The 17,375-nt window shown below is 34.1% G+C and overlaps 1 protein-coding gene across 10 annotated transcripts in view; it reads left to right on the forward strand.

The window, feature by feature from the left end:
- epha8 (eph receptor A8) overlaps window positions 1-17,375 on the forward strand; it is a 122,980-nt gene that overhangs the window by 17,157 nt on the left and 88,448 nt on the right. For 8 of the 10 annotated variants that reach the window (XM_048172357.1, XM_048172361.1, XM_048172363.1 and 5 more), the window contains exons 3-4: window positions 3,892-4,103; window positions 7,341-7,650. In XM_048172357.1, the coding sequence (XP_048028314.1) occupies window positions 7,563-7,650 (88 nt within the window). In that variant the 5' untranslated portion in view covers window positions 3,892-4,103; window positions 7,341-7,562. The remainder of the gene's footprint in view (window positions 1-3,891; window positions 4,104-7,340; window positions 7,651-17,375) is intronic. The other 2 variants (XM_048172358.1, XM_048172359.1) reach the window with 2 other exon arrangements.

Consider the following 17,375-nt stretch of genomic DNA (forward strand, 5'->3'; position numbering starts at 1 on the left):
CAATGACAAACAAGTCATTCACAAGAAGACACTGATGGCACCTGTATTCATAGCAACTAGTTTATAACTATTTAATCATTTGATTGTTAATGATAAATATAGGGGGCTGCTGCTCGGTATAATTGCTTTCAAGAAAACTATGTAAATTTAACTATTTAGCCTAGGCTACTAAAACGAACACCAAAACTTGACATCTGTTCTTAACAAGTCTAGGGAAACCACTGAGAAAGCACCAATCAGAGATTGCATTTTTATGATGTCATCATGTAGACTTCTTACAAAGTATTTTACAGTATTTTAAAAATACAAAAATACAAAACACTAAAGTATTTTGATACAAAATACAAAGCCATTTTCATCAACACTATCAAATACAAATTACAAAATACTATTTTGTATTTGAAATACGTATTTGAAATACATGTATCATAAATACTGCCCATCTCTGATAATAAGCAACTAGTTAATAGTGAGAATTGGACCTTAGACCAAAGTGTTTTATATATATATATATATATATGCTGAGGAAGCTTCAGTAGCTTTGTGAGAAATAAGAGACACAGTTTGCGGCAATGGTGTTGACGTTTCAGTTCCGCGTGATCCATCGAGGTGTGATCACTTCTTTCTCAGTTATGCTCGGCTCCTTTTCACAAAAGCACACACCGTTTCTTCTCCAGAGCGACTTGTCGCATGTAATTTTGATTGTGCCTTAATGATGTCCCATTGACAATTTCTTATGAAACAAAGAGCTGCACTCGATGAGAAATGAAATATTCTTGATTTTAATGAGGGGTTTTTGTTATGAGCTGCGAGACATATGGTTTGCACTGATTACAAGTTCTGTCTCTGAGAATACCTGTCATATATGCATACATAGAACATACCTGTCATTATGTTCTGGCATTGAAACGGAACAGAACGCCTTTTTATTTTTTCCTTTGTTGAACTAAAGTCAGGCATAACCTGAAATAATGATACGGCAGCATATGAGCAAGTTTGGGGACATCTGAAATTTTTTCTCTGTTTTTGTTTCATTAGATGCAGAGTTGCAGTTGGAGAACTCTATCTTTAAATTCAATGATTGTCATCAAAGCATTAATAGTGCAGATTTATATTGAACACATTCTCTAAAGCAGCTTTGATGTTAAAATGTAGTTATAAGCTTTAATCGTTTGATTGGTCTTGTGGCACGTCTAAGTTTTAAGGTAGCATCATCTCTGTCGGTGTTTCTCCGCGTCTGCTGAAAGGCGAACAGCTGTAAAGCTCAGATGCCGGGCTGCTCTCGTCTCCTCCTGAGGATTAGTAACTAAAGAGCTAAAGAAGTCTCTGCTCGTAAGATGGGAATGCTAGCGCATCTAAAAGCACACTGCTGAAGAAACGAAATCATTTTGTGCGTCTATGTTAATCTAAACACTATCTGGATATTCTGGGGCTATACGCATAAAAGAATGCATTTGAAAGCATGAAATCAATCCGTATGATTTAGTCATCCATCTTTAAAATGTTCTGGTCTTTTTTCCACACTGCAGAGGCACAGTAGAATGTTCTTGGCCTTAAAATAGGCATGTATAGAGGAAGGAGCTTTACATTTTAGCGCTGCAAAAATTATTGTTCCTTGTCAGGGCTGTAGCTTGGCAGTAATGTGTATAATGTTTGTTTGCAAATATGCTGTTTTATTTGTTAGCTATGTTTGAATCAATGTACACTACCGTTCAAAGGTTTGCGGTCTGTAAGATTTTTTAAAAATGTTTTTGGAGTCTCTTATGCTCACCAAGTTCTGCATTCATTTAATCCAAAATACAGTAAAAACAGTAATATTGTGGAATATTATTACAATTTTAAATAACTGTTTTCTATTTGAATATATGTTAAAATGTAATTAAGTTGGCTTGAAAAAGCCAACTTACTGTTATGCTATTTTCTTCTGAGACTAAAATTTCCAACTCTAACTCCTCCTAGAGCTTTAACTCTACAAACTCCAAACTCGGGTCAGATCTTCAGACTGTTCTGACTTAGTGTGCTATATATTTTCTAACTGATCGGACTTACGGTTTTCCTAAAAAAGACTGTTAAAGCTCGGAAAAATCCCATTGACCTTCATTGACGGAATGAACTGTCAAAATTCAAATTTAAACTACGGAAGCCCATTAGACTCAAAAACTCAATTAGACTCAAGTGCCATTCTATGTACTATTTCTAATCCATTGAAACTCATTCAAACTCATAAACTCATCTAATCTATCCATCCATCCATCCATCCATCCATCCATCCATCTAAATCTATCAAACTAAATCTAGCAGCACTCTATCAACCACCCCGAGGATCCTAGCAACCACATAGCAACATCTTAGCAACCCCCCCGAGTACCCTAGCAATCGCATAGCAACACCATAGGGAACCCCCCCCACCCCCCCCCGAGTACCCTAGCAACCACATAGCAACACCATAGTGACCACCCCGAGTACTAGGGCTGGGCGATATATCGCATGCGATTGTCACGCGCATTTCGTCAGTAAAGCCGGTTCACTGATTACGGCTAAATCGCCATCACCTGCTTTCAAATGGAGCGGCATTTAGTAGACAGAGCCGTAGATCACTGACAAGCTACGCAATATCGCGTTCATTATCGAAGGCGATTCATCTGCGATAATGAACGTGATATTGCGTAGCTTGTCAGTGAACTACGGCTATATACTACAACCATGTAGCAACACCCTAGCAACCACCCAGAATACCTTAGCAACCATCCCGTGTACCCTAGCAACCGCATAGCAACACCCTAGCAACCACCCCGAGTACCCTAGCAACCACATAGCAACACCCTAGCAACCACCCGAGTACCCTAGCAACCACATAGCAACATCTTAGCAACCACTCAGAGTACCCTTGCAACCGCATAGCAAAACCTTAGCAACCACACAGAGTACTCAAAATTATTAAACTAAAACTGAAACTTTCAAACTGAAAACTTTTAACTGCTTCAAACTTTTTGGACTGGCTTTTACAAGCCAACTTAAAGTTTGTCTCGACAAACTTTTTTATCTAGTTTATTCCTGTGATGCAAAACTGAATTATTATCAAACTTATTATTATCAAGAAACGTATCTTATTATCATCAATGTTGAAAACAATTGTGCTGCTTAATATATTTGTGGAGACAGTGATATTTTTTTTTCAGGATTGTTTAATGAGAAAGTTTTAAAGAACAGTGTTTATTTGATATAGAAATAATTTCTAACAATGTAAAAGTCTTTACTGTTTCTTTTGATCAATTTAATGCATCCTTGATAAAAAAAAAAAAAAAAAAAGATTCATTTCTTTCAAAATCGTCTTACCCCACACTTTTGAACAGTAGTGCATATGGAGAAACATGCTTTCTGCATACATATTATATCAGTTACCATCTTGGCTCATGAATATTAATTACATGAAGTGGCGCTCATCCAAAAGTCATACTTGATTTGCTTAAAGACAGATGTTGCTAAACAACTACTCATAGTTTGTGTGCCACTTACTTCACAATGCAGACGCTACTATGTGGCTTAAAGTGGACATTTTACTCCTTTTTTTTCCACCATTAACAAGCAACATGAAACTGTGATAATATTTCTGGGGAGGTTTATTGTCTGCTAGGCAAGATCATTGAAGTCTGCTCACTTAAAAGTAACAGCAAACCTATTAACGATTAATAATGTCTGTAGAATAAATGGTGCAGTACAAGTTGAAGTTTAATACTCGGAGTTAGATGTTTGTTCAAACCATTAATCCTAAGTATGAGCAATTATAATGCTTGCATTAGCTTTTGAACAAGATATAAGATCTCACTTGGCCTAAAGTTATAAACAGAGGCTCATAGACGCGTCCAAATGTCTTGGCCCTCTTGCACGTAGGCATCTTGCTCACAGGGGGACTGAACAGCACTAGCTGTGGCCCAGCACAACATCTTCCCTGTATTCTCAGCCTGAGCAGGAAAGACATTGGCAGGCAAGACGCAGACCCTGGTTTTGGCTCCGAATCCCCCAAGTGTCTCTCCTTCCTCTCATCTTCTGTGTGATTCTCCCGCCCAGCTGCAGAGCCAGAGACGGAGCTAGACCGATTTATGGTAACACTACTTTATTTCAAACCTTTATTAATGATGTTTTACAAACATTTTTACAATATGATAATGTGTATTATAAAACAAATAGTTCTAATTCTGATTAGAAGAGCTGTGATGTAATTCTGCTTCAGTGCCTGCCTACGTTTTCAGCAGTGCTGCTTCCAGAAGTATTCCATTCATTTTTCCCATAGGGATTTTAAAAAGCCTTTGTGAAAGAGTTATAAACCATGAACCAAGCCAACCAGCTATGAGGTGAATCATAACGAACAAACTTTGATTTGAAGCAAAAAAAAAGTTTTGGAAAATCGGACAAAAAGACAAAGGTACAAACTTTAGTGTGGGGAAGAACTACAATCCCATGAAGCACTGTAAACAGCAGCAGAATCTAATTAAAAACGAGTATAAAAAAGTATAAAACTGCTCATTTACAAATGTTGATTTTATATATGTAAACATATTTGAAGTTTATTTCAAAATATGCATATATATATATATATATATATATATATATAACATTGACATTTTGAGAACGTAGAGAGATCGACTCAATTACGTCATTTGTGGTGCTTCATGCGAGTGGGTGGAGCTAAAGAGCTATTTTGGCATGTTTTGCTTTTTTGACTCTCTGATTGGTGTAATTTTCTGTACAGAATCATGGGTAATGTAGTTTTTCACCAGGAATTCTGCTGTTAAATGCGATTATTTTAAACATAAGTGGGCTAACGACTTTAGCAGAAGCAAATACCATGGATTAACAACATTGTTGCTTACAGTAGGTCTGTCTTTAAAGCTTTATAAGTTATCCTTAAAATCAATTTCCATATGGAGAGTTTTTTTCTTCCAGAACCCAACTGTTGCACTCTATTACATGACTCTGTGGAATATTTGATTCTGATTGGCCAATCGGGGCATTCTGTGGGCAAATATTTTTGCATAATGACCATTGTACCAGGCACCGGGTTTCTAAGTTTCATGTCTCTCAGATGACTCACTTTCTTTTTGCATACTAAAAAAAAAAAAAAAAAATATGCACATCGCATATACAATGCAGATTGTTTCAAAGCAGCTTCATATTAATGAACAGATAAATAAATGTTGCAAAGTTCATCAATTACGAAACAAGTTCAGTTTAAACATTTTCTTACTCAGTATTTTTGTCTCGTTTTCAAACATCTAAACATTCTTAATTCAAGATACATTTACTTGAGAAGCAGCATTTACTGAAAAATTGATCAAAGTAAACAAAAAAAGTAAGAAAAATGTTTTCCCTTTGAATTAAATTTATTTTTCTTGCCCCACTGACAGATGTTTTTTTTTTTTCTTGTTTTAAGCAGAAAATCAATTTTGATGATTTTGATGAACACAAAACTTAATAGGCCTATCTTAAGTCATTTTAAGTCATCTTAAGTCATGCAACTTCATTCAACGTCATTTTGCTTCTCAAGTAAATGTATATTGATTTAAGAATTTTCAGATATTGTTAATAGAAATCAAGACAATTTATTTATTTTTTTGCAGTAATGTCAGTATTCAGCTCAAGTCAGTTCAATTCAGTTTATTAAGTGTCAAAAAAGTGTTGCAAAGTTAGTGTCGTTATCCAACACAATTCAGTTCAGTCTTTTAAACTCCAGTCAGGGAGACCAAATTATCTCATACATATTCTTTATCATGCAGATTATAAATGTATATATTTCAACACTAATAAATGTCAAGAAATTACTTGTTAATTACTTTCTTTAAAAGCTGTTCACACTGAAAACATTCAAACTTTTATCGGATAACTGAGTGTTTACATTTGAGAAAATTGGCTATATGTATAAATTTACAGCAAATTTTGCATAATGTGAAAAAATAACTTTTCAATGGCTAAAAAGTTTGTGCATTTCAGCAGACATCTGAAATTGGTTATGTGACACTAGCAGAAAAGCAGATTTTAATGGATTATGTTGAATCAATGTCAGGAGAGCAAGTAGTGACTCCAGTTTGGTGGTTGCAAGTCTATAACTGAATCAGATATTGCCATGAGAAACGGACTGAGAAGAGATGGAGCTGCAAGCCGATATGCAGACACGGTTTTATCTGCGCCTCAAGCACTTAATCAGAAAATCCATCGGAGGATGTGGTGGCCTCTTGTTCATAAATAACACACTGATCTGAAATTGAATGCCCTGCTTTTTTAACTGCTAAATTGAGGGAGGAAGGATATTTGATAAACATATTTGATGCACAGCTTGTTCTGCTTGGGACTATTTGAGATTGTAAAGATTCTGACAGTATTATCATTCAGCAATCCAGCATTATTGAGCATTAAAGTTACAAAAAGTGCAGAATTTCAGGAATATTAGGACAGAGTCATAAGGTAGACATGATGAAAGATCCAGATATATATATACGGTGTCAGAAAAAGCCCCATTGTTGAATCTGATTCTAACATATTGATATATTTAATACGAATAGATTGTATGCTGTATTCTTATAGTGGGTATACTTGAATTATTTGACTGTGTTATGCTTACCTTTAAAAAATTATAACAGTTTATGCTGTAAGGAAATCTGTATTAAAGTCACAATATTTGTATCACTTAAAAACTATTTCTTTCAAATATCATTGTTAAGCATTACATTTCCAAAAATTAAAAACTAAATTTCACACTGTTGCAGAAATAATAGGCTCACAATATGTTCATTCACAATTCAATTGCATTTTTATTTTTATTTTATTTCACAATTTGCATTTATTTATAGATAATTTTATCCACTATAAAATGTTTTGTTGTTTATGTGTGAAACTTAATTTAAGTTAACTGTTTTTATTCAAGTCATAAATATTATTTAAGATGACATATGACTGAATAAATTAGGCTTAATAAGTTTACATGAATAAGTTCTCTGTGTTCAATGTGTTCTCTTGGAAGTATCTGATTGTGATATTTTCCTTAAACAAAAAATATTTTCATGATTATATATATATATATTTTCTGGAAATGATGTTGAGCATTTCCAGAAAAGAAATCTCCAGGAAATTAATTACCCCATTTTCCTTATTTTCTGTAAACCAAATTATTTTCTGCATTAAAATCTGATATCATTCCAATTAAAAAAAAAAAAAAAAAACTATTAATCAATAAATATATGCATAGGATTGTAGCCGTAGATGATGCATAGGAGGTGTGCTGGATGTAAAGATAGGCATGTGCATATTCCAAACCCTGCATTCTGATTGGCTGCTCTGTGTGACAGGCAGCGCTGAACACGCCCCCATGCTGCGCCTGGTGATGTTGCATGTGCCCAAGTGCAGGCAGGCAGTTTTGAAAGCAGTTCCTGATAGAGGCTACTGCTCCGATTCTACACTGGCAGAGAACAAGAGAGGGAGTGAGCGAGGGAGAGGGGAGAGCGAGAGAGAGACAGAGGGAGAGGGAGAGAGAGAGATTTCTCCCCGTGCGCCGGGTCCACATTTGCACGATGGCATCAGATCCAGGGCTGCTGCCCCTCTTAGTGTGGACTATATCAATGCAGGTCCTGGGCTCCAGAGGAACGTCTAATAATGAAGGTAAGTGTGTGTGTGTTTGTGTGTGTGTGTGTGTGTGTCATACAGATGGGGATTTATGCTGTCTTGCTCTCAGATGTCAGGGTGATGGGGAGACCGGGGCTAGTTGTCACACAGGGAAGTTGCTACAACGTCTGTATCTCAGTAACTATAAGAATAAGACTTTAAAGTTAATCTAATGTGTTTAACTAAAACCAAACTAAAATTCCTATATCATCATATTGTACTTTTCTCCATTGCTCTATTGTAAAGCGTCCTTGAGTTGGTAGAAAGGCACTATATAAAATAATCATATTACTATTATTATTTTTGTTATAGCTGTTAGATGACCACAATAAAACAAGAGTGAAAAATCAGCCAAATAGTGTTTTTCATAAATATCTGGTTTATATAAGTTGTTTAAATGTTGTAATTTTGTACAGTGCAATTTATGATTGCCGGAAAGGTAGTTTGATATTTTTGTATGTTACCTTTTTTGCATAATTTGATTTGTGTATCACTTTGAATTCTGCTAAAAAAGCATATAATGGGCTGTTTAAAGGCAGTGACATACTCTATAAACCGTGACAACATGCCCCACTATCACCAAAAGTCAGTGTGTGTTTTTTTTCCCAGGCCAATAATGGAGTAAACAGCTTTTTATGTAGGCAAAAAAATATTGACTTTCAAAAATAAACCTTATCTGAGAAATATGCCCTGGAGTTAAAAATGTGACAACTAGCCCCGGTCTCTCCTTGATGATATTTGGCCATTAAATACTTGTATGCATCAGTTCAAACGACAGGAAAACTTTAATTGAGAGTGACGTGCACGTGCGTGTGTGATAGAAATGATTTGGAAAGTGCACGTATATATCACAAAGTAAGTGTGTGTGTTTGTGCGTGTGTGGGCTGATGGGTTGCTGTGAAAGAGGGAACACACTGCCTGTTCGGATCTGTCATTGTGATTGGACTGATCCTACCACTTTTTCAGAGTTCTGCTGGGCTCATCGGTGCGATAACATCCACAATGAGAGCGTTTCTGCTTCTTGTTAGGGTGTCTGATAGAAATCTGCCATCGTATCACTGACTACATGACTATATCATGCCGTAAATCCTATATTTTTGAGCATTAAATTGCCATAAAGAGCACTGTTGGATGAGGATGAGGTCTTTTCTCAATGATGCACATCAGATCATATCTAACATCAGATCATCACTGATGTGTTCGCTTACACGCACGCTGTTGTCTTGTTAGGTTAGCGGTATCATGTGCTCTGTCAGACTGTGTGGTCATTCGCTCTTATAACTCGTTCTTCAAAATTGTCAAAATGAAAAATTCTGCATCTGTGTAATTTGTCTAGATCAGAGGTTATCAACCTTTCCAACTCATGGGCCCCATTAGACTTTTGATTCTTTATTATTAACTTTCAGTAATTAGTTTTCATTATATTAACAAGCACTACCTTTTGCATCTTTTACATCGGAAATGATTTAATAACGGTTTTACCGGTTTTCCATCTGATGATGTCAGCACGCTGATCTCGTGCGTAACCGTAGGTGTTCGTTGTAAAATGTGCGCATACCTTTTTGTACATTTGGATAGACAACGAAACATCCATTATCAATGTATTGACAGCATCTTTATTTCATTTCTTTAAATAATTACATTTACATGTTTAATTAATCTCATTTATTATAAAATATCATATATTATAAATTAAAATATATGACAAATATAAATTCATTCTATGAATTCCATGAATTCTATTCCATTGATTTTCTTTGTTTATAAATTAAAAATTATAAATTCATCCTAATCCATGAATTCTATTCCATTCTGTTCTATTCAGTTCTAATTTATTCTTTTGATTGTCTAGATTAAATTAATCTAATTTATTCTAAAATGTATTGTAAAAATTAAAATATATTGCAAATATATTATAAATTCCTCCAATGAATTCTATTCTATTCTATTGATTTTCTTTGCATGCATACATTTACATATATTTTATAAGAAATGAGATTAATATGTAAATGTATGCATGAAAAGAAAATCAATAGAATAGAATTCATAGGATGAATTTATAATATATTTTTATTTATTGTATTTAATTCTAATCTATTCTATTAATTGTTTTTACATATTTACTTGTTAAATTAATCTAATTTATTCTAAAAGATAATTGCAAATATATTATAAATTCCTCAAATGAATTCTATCATATTCTATTGATTTTATTTACATGTATACATTTACATATTTTTTTATAACAAATGTGATTAATTTAATGTTATAAATAAAAATATATTGCAAATAAATTATAAATTCATCCTATGAATTCTATTCCATTATTCTATTGCGTTGATTTTCTATGAACCTCAAAGATTCTGATTCATAAACAGTTGCACATCTCTAAATTAGTTGTTATAAATAAAAATATATTGCAAATATATTATAAATTCATCCTATGAATTCAATTCTATTCTGTTCTGTTCTATTCTATTCTATTGATTTTCTGTGAACCTCAAAGGTTCTGATTCATACACAGTTGCACATCTCTTAAATAAAATATATTGCAAATATATTCATCCTATGAATTCTATTCCATTCCATTCTATTGTTCAATTCTATTCTATGAACCTCCAAAGTTCTGATTCACACAGAGTTGCTAATCTCTAAATTAGTTTTATTAATATATAAAGCATCAGTCTACATACAGCCAGCATTATTGAAAACCCGAGCTGTAGAATATTGCATTCCTCAGTGGTCGATCTCTGTTTTATTGTCGTATCATATTTGTTTACTATGTGGACAGGAAACAGTTGTGACCTCGTGACCTTATCCAGCCTCTGGATACGTGACCGTTTTCCCCTGTTTCCAGCCGTCGCGTGTTTTTCAGCTCAGGGAGAGGGTTTGCGTGTGGTGGAGACGGCAGCTTGACACGGATGTTCTGCTCAGACACTCTAAGTGAACACACGGTTTGCGTGATATTTCTGCCTCTCCAGTCACTGTCACAAACCGTTCAATACAGCGTAAAGACCACTGAGGTGAGAGAGAGCGAGAGAAAAACATCTAGATGAGAGTTGTGCTGCCTAACAAGGGCTAAAAAACTGAACGGAGGAGACCGGGGCTAGTTGTCACGCAGCAAAGTTGTCACAATGGCTTAATCTCAGAGGTTGTGAGACAAAAGTCTAATGCATAAATGCTTGTACCAATGCAGCATCATATTTTTGAACAAGTTGAATATGTTCCAAATATGTAATAGCTTTTTTTTTTTTTTTTTAGTCAAGACTTTTGACTTTCAAAAATAAACCTTCCCTGAGAAATAGTAAAAAGTGTGACAACTAGCCCCGGTCTTTCCTATGCAGTATATAAACAAATAAACCTTTCAATTTCACCTTTAATTTAATGGCAGACACTTTCAAAGACATCTCGGTAGAAATTTGTTCTGAACGAGTTGCGGTGACAAAAGAAAACAAGGCGCCTATTTTCAGCTCTCAATTGACAAGACGCATGTTTGAAATTCAAAATAACCCTGTGTCTTTAATGCTACACGGTTTCTGTGCATTACTGCTGAAGCATTTGGTATTTTGTTGAATTGTTCCATTAACCTGCACAAAAGTCTTTTGAAAATCCCTGTTGAAAAGAATTTTTACCTGCCCTATAAAGTACTGTAGCTTTTGTGTGAGTGCGATATTAAGCTGGAGTTTGCAGCGCATTGCATAAAACATCCAAGTGATTTTTCTCTGTAGTGATGATTGTGTTGTGCATGTTCTTGTGTAAAAGATGAATCATGTTGCCAGAGACGCTAAAACTTAATGCGATTTTTGTCATGATTAAAAAGGCATTCGAAAATGTTGACATCAAGTCTAACAGAGAGAGAGAAGGAAGTGATTATGAAGTCAGAGAGAGCACAATAACAATTGTAAGAAAAATTATACTTTGTTTTTATCATCAGGCATGCAATCAGATGTACTGAAATGTAATGGATAATAGATCATTTTATAAACACGAAGTGTGACCATGTTAGTTTTTGCTCAGGAGCTTGAACCCGATTGATTCAAAGACATTTTATTTTATTTTATTTTATTTTATTTTATTTTTTTATTTTTATTTATTTTTTAATTTTTATTTATTTATTTTTTATTTTTTTTTATATTTTTTTTTATTTTGCTGAAAGACATTAACAGAGTGAGAGATACCCAATTAATTTCACACCCAAATTGCTTATGGCTAGAAGACAAGTGTAAGGACAAAACATTAAAAAATTGTGAGTACCTTCTCATCCAGAGTTAGTTCTCCACTGTGTGATTTTCTAGATTGGCCCTTAATCCAGAACATCATTGGAATACTTATCAGTGGATCTGTGGGATTTATATTTGAAACTAATTCAATTTTAGTCAGTTTCTCAAAGTACCTTTGCATGGTGATAAATGAATGAAACCTTGAGTGATTGACACCTGTCTGATTAGAAAAGACTAGCATGAATGTTGTTTTGTGAGATATTAATGTTCCGCTCTGATGATTTTACAGCACACTCAAGGTTTGAACATGAACCTTTTGGGGTTTCTGTAGCTGTGAGGAACCCTCAAGGTCCATATCTGAACCGCTTTAGTAAGAACCCTCTTTAAAGATCTTTCAGAGATCCTCATACACAAGCTGCACTGGCTCTTACAATTATAAAATTATATTATTACTTCATAAATCCATGATGTAATCATCTTTAATGCTCAAAAAAAGTGTTTGGCAGTAGAAGTTCATATTTAAGATCTAATTCTTACTCTTTAATTCATTTTTGTTAAAGAAATTACCCGTATTTGGCCATTAGTTTCATCCATCTCATTTATGGAATTGTCTCCAATCTTATGTGTATTTATGAACATGATAATTAAGCTAGATTATAGTCAATATCAACAGATTCTGAGTTAAATGAAGTCGTGTTTATTTATCATTTATATACTGTAAAAAAATATTTATCATAACATGTTTTCTTTTGTCAAAACAACTTAGATAATGTGGTTCAGACGACAAAATATTTTGAGTTTCTGTTGATTAAACCAATCACCTTCATTGTATTAACTCAAATTTTTAATTTCAATGAACTCAAAATTTTAAGGCTTTTAAGTTAAACCAACAATTCTTTTTTAAACATTGTTTTTGTTTTTAATTAAAGTTTTTTTAAGTTTGTATAAATGGCAAAAATATGTTTGTGCTTTTACAATAGTAAAAACAACTGTATCAGTGTTAAGCAGTTTTAATTTCTGCTTTCATTTTAATTTTTGTTAAAGTTTTAGTATTTTTATTTTCATTTCAATTCATTTTTAATATTTTTTTTTATGTATGTCTATGCAGTTTTTATTGACTTTTATTTCAGTTTTAGCTTTAGCTATTTTAGTACACTGAGGTAAACTAAATTAAAATGAGAAAAGTTATAGCTGAAATAATTTTTTTAATATATATTTTATTTCAAATATCAAAAATGTTTTTTTTTTTTTTTAGTTTTAGTTAACTGTACACTGTAAAAAGGAATTGTTGGTTTAACTTAAAGTAAGTTACCTAAATTTTGTGTTCATTGAAATTAAAAATTTGATCAAAATAAACTCAAAATATTTTGTCATCTGAACCACATTAATTATTTAAGTTGATTTGACAAAAGAAAAAATGTTGTGATAACAAATCATGTAAATAATTTTTTACAGTGTAGTAGATTTAAGCTTTTAAGCTTGGTAGTTTAAATAAAATCGTCTTAAAGTGCAACGAACGAAACGACAGATTTTTCAACATTCAACAGAACATTCTTCTTTATTTTTTAAACTCGTGCAGTATGCGATCAAGATTCTAGACTCTTAGGCTTCTGCATGTAGGTTACATCAAAGCTTCAATGGCTTTAAAAGCGGGAAGAAAAGTGACAGTTGAAGTGTGACAGTGGGAAAAAAATCCCAAGGCAAATCCTTATCTTTCCAGGGAGGAAACAATAATTCCCGAACAGGACTGTCAAATCCCTTTTCTCTCTTTATATCCATGCGGGAGGCAGAGGAAAGAGACGGCAGTCCTGCTCTGTAATTGGGGTCTCAGCATCACAGGGTTCATGCACAATTTCAGGTGGGTTACGCACAATTTCCCCAACTTGTCCTGCTGTTTTGAGGCCTCGTAACGCCTTCCTCCTGCAGGATGCGTTTGCTCTGATCTGTTTAGCACTATTTTACTGAGCGTCTCGTGTTGATACAGTGATAGGAATGCAGTGTATGAGATGCATTATGATTTCTTACATGTCCGTCCTCGGTGTGGAGAAGAAGCAGAGCTGAAACCTGCATGTGGCTCTCTGTGTCTGGGGAATCTGATATTGATTGCGGTCTGTTTGTGACTTTGATAAGTGGGGATACGGCAATGGGTGAAAGGCACTATAGGCTTTTCAAGGGAAGCTGTAGTGCAGTGCTTTAGCATCATAAGGTTGTGAGTTCACTTCCCAGAGGAGAACAAGAGGGACACTGAGATCCTATAGCTTTACACTGCATACACTCATCTTAGTATTTCATTCTTGGGTTTTGTTGCTATCCACTAAAATATATATACACTACCATTCACTACCCGTTTGGCATCAGTCACTTTTTTTATTTTTTTATTAATTTTTATTCAGCAAGGATGCATTAAATTGATCAAAAGTGACGGTAAAGATATTTAAAATGTTACAAAAGATTTCTATTTCAAATAAATGCTGTTCTTTTGAACTTTCTATTGAGCAAAAAATCCTGGAAAAAAAATCTAGCAGGGTTTCCACGAAAATAATAGGCAGCGTAACTGTTTTTAACATTGATAATAATCAGAAATGTTTCTTGAGCAGCAAATCAGCATATTAGAATGATTTCTGAAGGATCATGTGACACTGAAGACTGGAGTAATGATGCTGAAAATTCAGCAAAATAGAAAACTGTTATTTTAAATTGTAATAATATTTTAAAATGAAACTAATTAAAGATTTTAAAATAAAAATATAAAAAAATCATACTGACCCCAAACTTTTGAACAGTAGTGTACAGTAAATATCCTTCAAGCAAAATGACAAATGTTATCGAATGAAGCAGAAAAAAAAAAAAACTTAATCTAAAGCGAAAACAAGTTCATGTTTCTCAACTCATTGGCAAATAGTCTCTCCCCCCACTCCCATTTTAACCCTCTGGTGCTCTTCGGTCATTTTTGGCCGAGAAAGTTTATGCTTTGATTTTTATTTATTTATTTTTTCACTTCATTGGAATGGTACGAAACTTGGTAAAGGTTTTAGCACTTGGTATGTGAACACACACACACACACACACACACACACACACACAAATCATGGAGATGACTTGAAAATGGTAAATGATCCTGAAAAAAAATCAATGGGAGACAAATTTCATCTAGTGAAAACTTTTGGTACTGCAGCCAAACAAAATCTTACTAAAAGCTCATATTTTGAGATATCAAGCTCAAATTTGGAACACAACTTGTTTAGATTTATGGCTTTGATTTTCTTGTAGTTTTTAGTCTCAAGAAATATCTGCGTACACACGAAACCGCTGAAACATGCCAGACCAGTATGTGGCGCTGTAATTCTGCCACAGAGATACACTTAAAACAGAGAATAAGTCTTGGAGCATGTGCATAAACCTTGTGCACTGTATACAAACTTTAGTAAAGCTTATAGAAATAACGCTTTATTTTGGCTCAGTAGCTTCTGCAGCACGAACACAAGCATCTAGAGTCTGCTATTGTTGTTGTTTTGTGCCGTTAGCGGCGTCTGACTAGGCTCGACACGTGGGGTGATGACATCATCGTTTCACAAAATATATGGATTGGCTGTACACACGAAAGCGCAAAGGGCGGCGTTTTCAGATTTATCCACTCTTGGACCCGGTTTAAAAAAATATCGGATTCACGTTCTGAAAACACTGGATTTGTCTGGACAAAACGCCTATCTGATACAACATTTTTATGTATACACCTGAACGCGTCTCCGTGTGGACGGGGCCTTAGAGTAAAATGTGTTTTTGAAAATATATATTTCATATAAAAATTTAAAATAGTATTTTCATTCATTTTTCATAACAATAAACGTAAAATTCATTCACTTAAGTTAACTTTTAAAAACTTTTTTCACTTCGGCAATAATTTGTCAAGTGTCGTCTTTGAAAAGAGATGTGCTCTAAAGCATTCCAAATGTAAGACATTTTAAGTTGGAAATTTCATTTTCATGTCTATGCTCAAAAAGTGAATAAATGGATTAAAGCTACAGTGTAAATATAATTTAGTACCATATAATCTCCTAAAAATACAAAATATTACATAAAAAAACATAATCAAACTAAAATATAGTAAAACGTGAAGAACACCAGAGGGTTAAGAGAGAAAAAGCCATTTGTAGTTCTCTCTGTATGATGTCTAATCATGTTAAAGCTTACAGTTAAGCATTTGCAATTATATGCTCATATATGATTACATTCTCAAAGTTCACAGGATCATTCCAGGATCTTGTTTTGTCGAAGCTACAATGTTGCCCGTGTGCCATCAGACGATCTTGATCAGACAGCACTGTTGACAGTCTGGGTTTGCAGTAGTGTTACGAGGATATCGAAATCAATACAGGCAGTTTGGTGCTCATGTTTAGTGGCAGATAGGGCTGTCGAGTAGACTCACTTGGGTTTGGAATGGAGACTTGATTCACAGAAATAGCATATGTCATTTGGTCTTGCTAAATGCATTCTGCATTTCTGTTCCCGACCCTATAATGAAATGATGTGTCAGTCCACGCAATTTGCTCTAGTACCATCCTGAACGAGAGGAACAGACAGTGTGAAAAAAGAGCCACTTGATGCTGTTTTTCAGGATCAAGGTAGGGAGATGGAGACAGGGCGAGTGCGAGAACGAAAGGAGATAGATGGCGTTTGGGCACAGTGGAAAATGGAGTGCCCACAGCAGACATAAACGAATGCCTTTGTTGAACTTTATGGCAGTGCTTGTGCCGTGACAATCTACTGCTCCAGCCAGAGGGCCCTTTTCTGTCACGCTGACCAGATGCACCTCAGCATCCCTGTGTGATGGAGAGCGGAGCAGAACGCCCAGACTCCTCTGTGTGCTTGTGCCGCAGGAGCCCTCAAACAGTTATTCTTCAGCCTGCAGAGACGCTTCCTCAAACTAGAGATCAGGTGAAGGAACTAATCTGGTTTGAAATAATTGGATTAGGTTTAGTCCAATAAATATTTTTGAACCGACAGTCACCATTAATTGTGCCAGACCAGGATTAAGCTTTATCTAAACAGACACCTTTTAAAGTTTTGGTTTTACCGGAATTTTGCAGAATCTCAGTGAATTCATGCTTTATATGACTTTTCTTAATTATTCAAAAATTAAGAATGCGTTTTATACATGCAATGACATAAAAAAAGTATAAATACATAAATATATTGTGTTTATATTTATGTATTTATAATTATTGTATTATATAAATTGTATGAAATTCATTCTTGTTTTTAAATTAATAAAAATAATTCTTTTTCTTTTTTTTCTTTTTTTTTTTGCTGTGAGAAATGTCAAAGTGATGTAATGCTTATGAAAAAAATTTGTCTGAAAATGATAAAATTCTTGAAAAAAGTAGAGAAGCAGTTAAGGTTAGTTTTATATTTTATTATAATATTTATAAATGTTTAATATATATATATATATATATATATATATATATATATATATATATATATATATATATATATATATAT

The sequence above is a fragment of the Megalobrama amblycephala genome, linkage group LG21 (genome assembly GCF_018812025.1).
Source record: "Megalobrama amblycephala isolate DHTTF-2021 linkage group LG21, ASM1881202v1, whole genome shotgun sequence".
In the NCBI taxonomy this organism is placed as follows: domain Eukaryota; kingdom Metazoa; phylum Chordata; class Actinopteri; order Cypriniformes; family Xenocyprididae; genus Megalobrama; species Megalobrama amblycephala.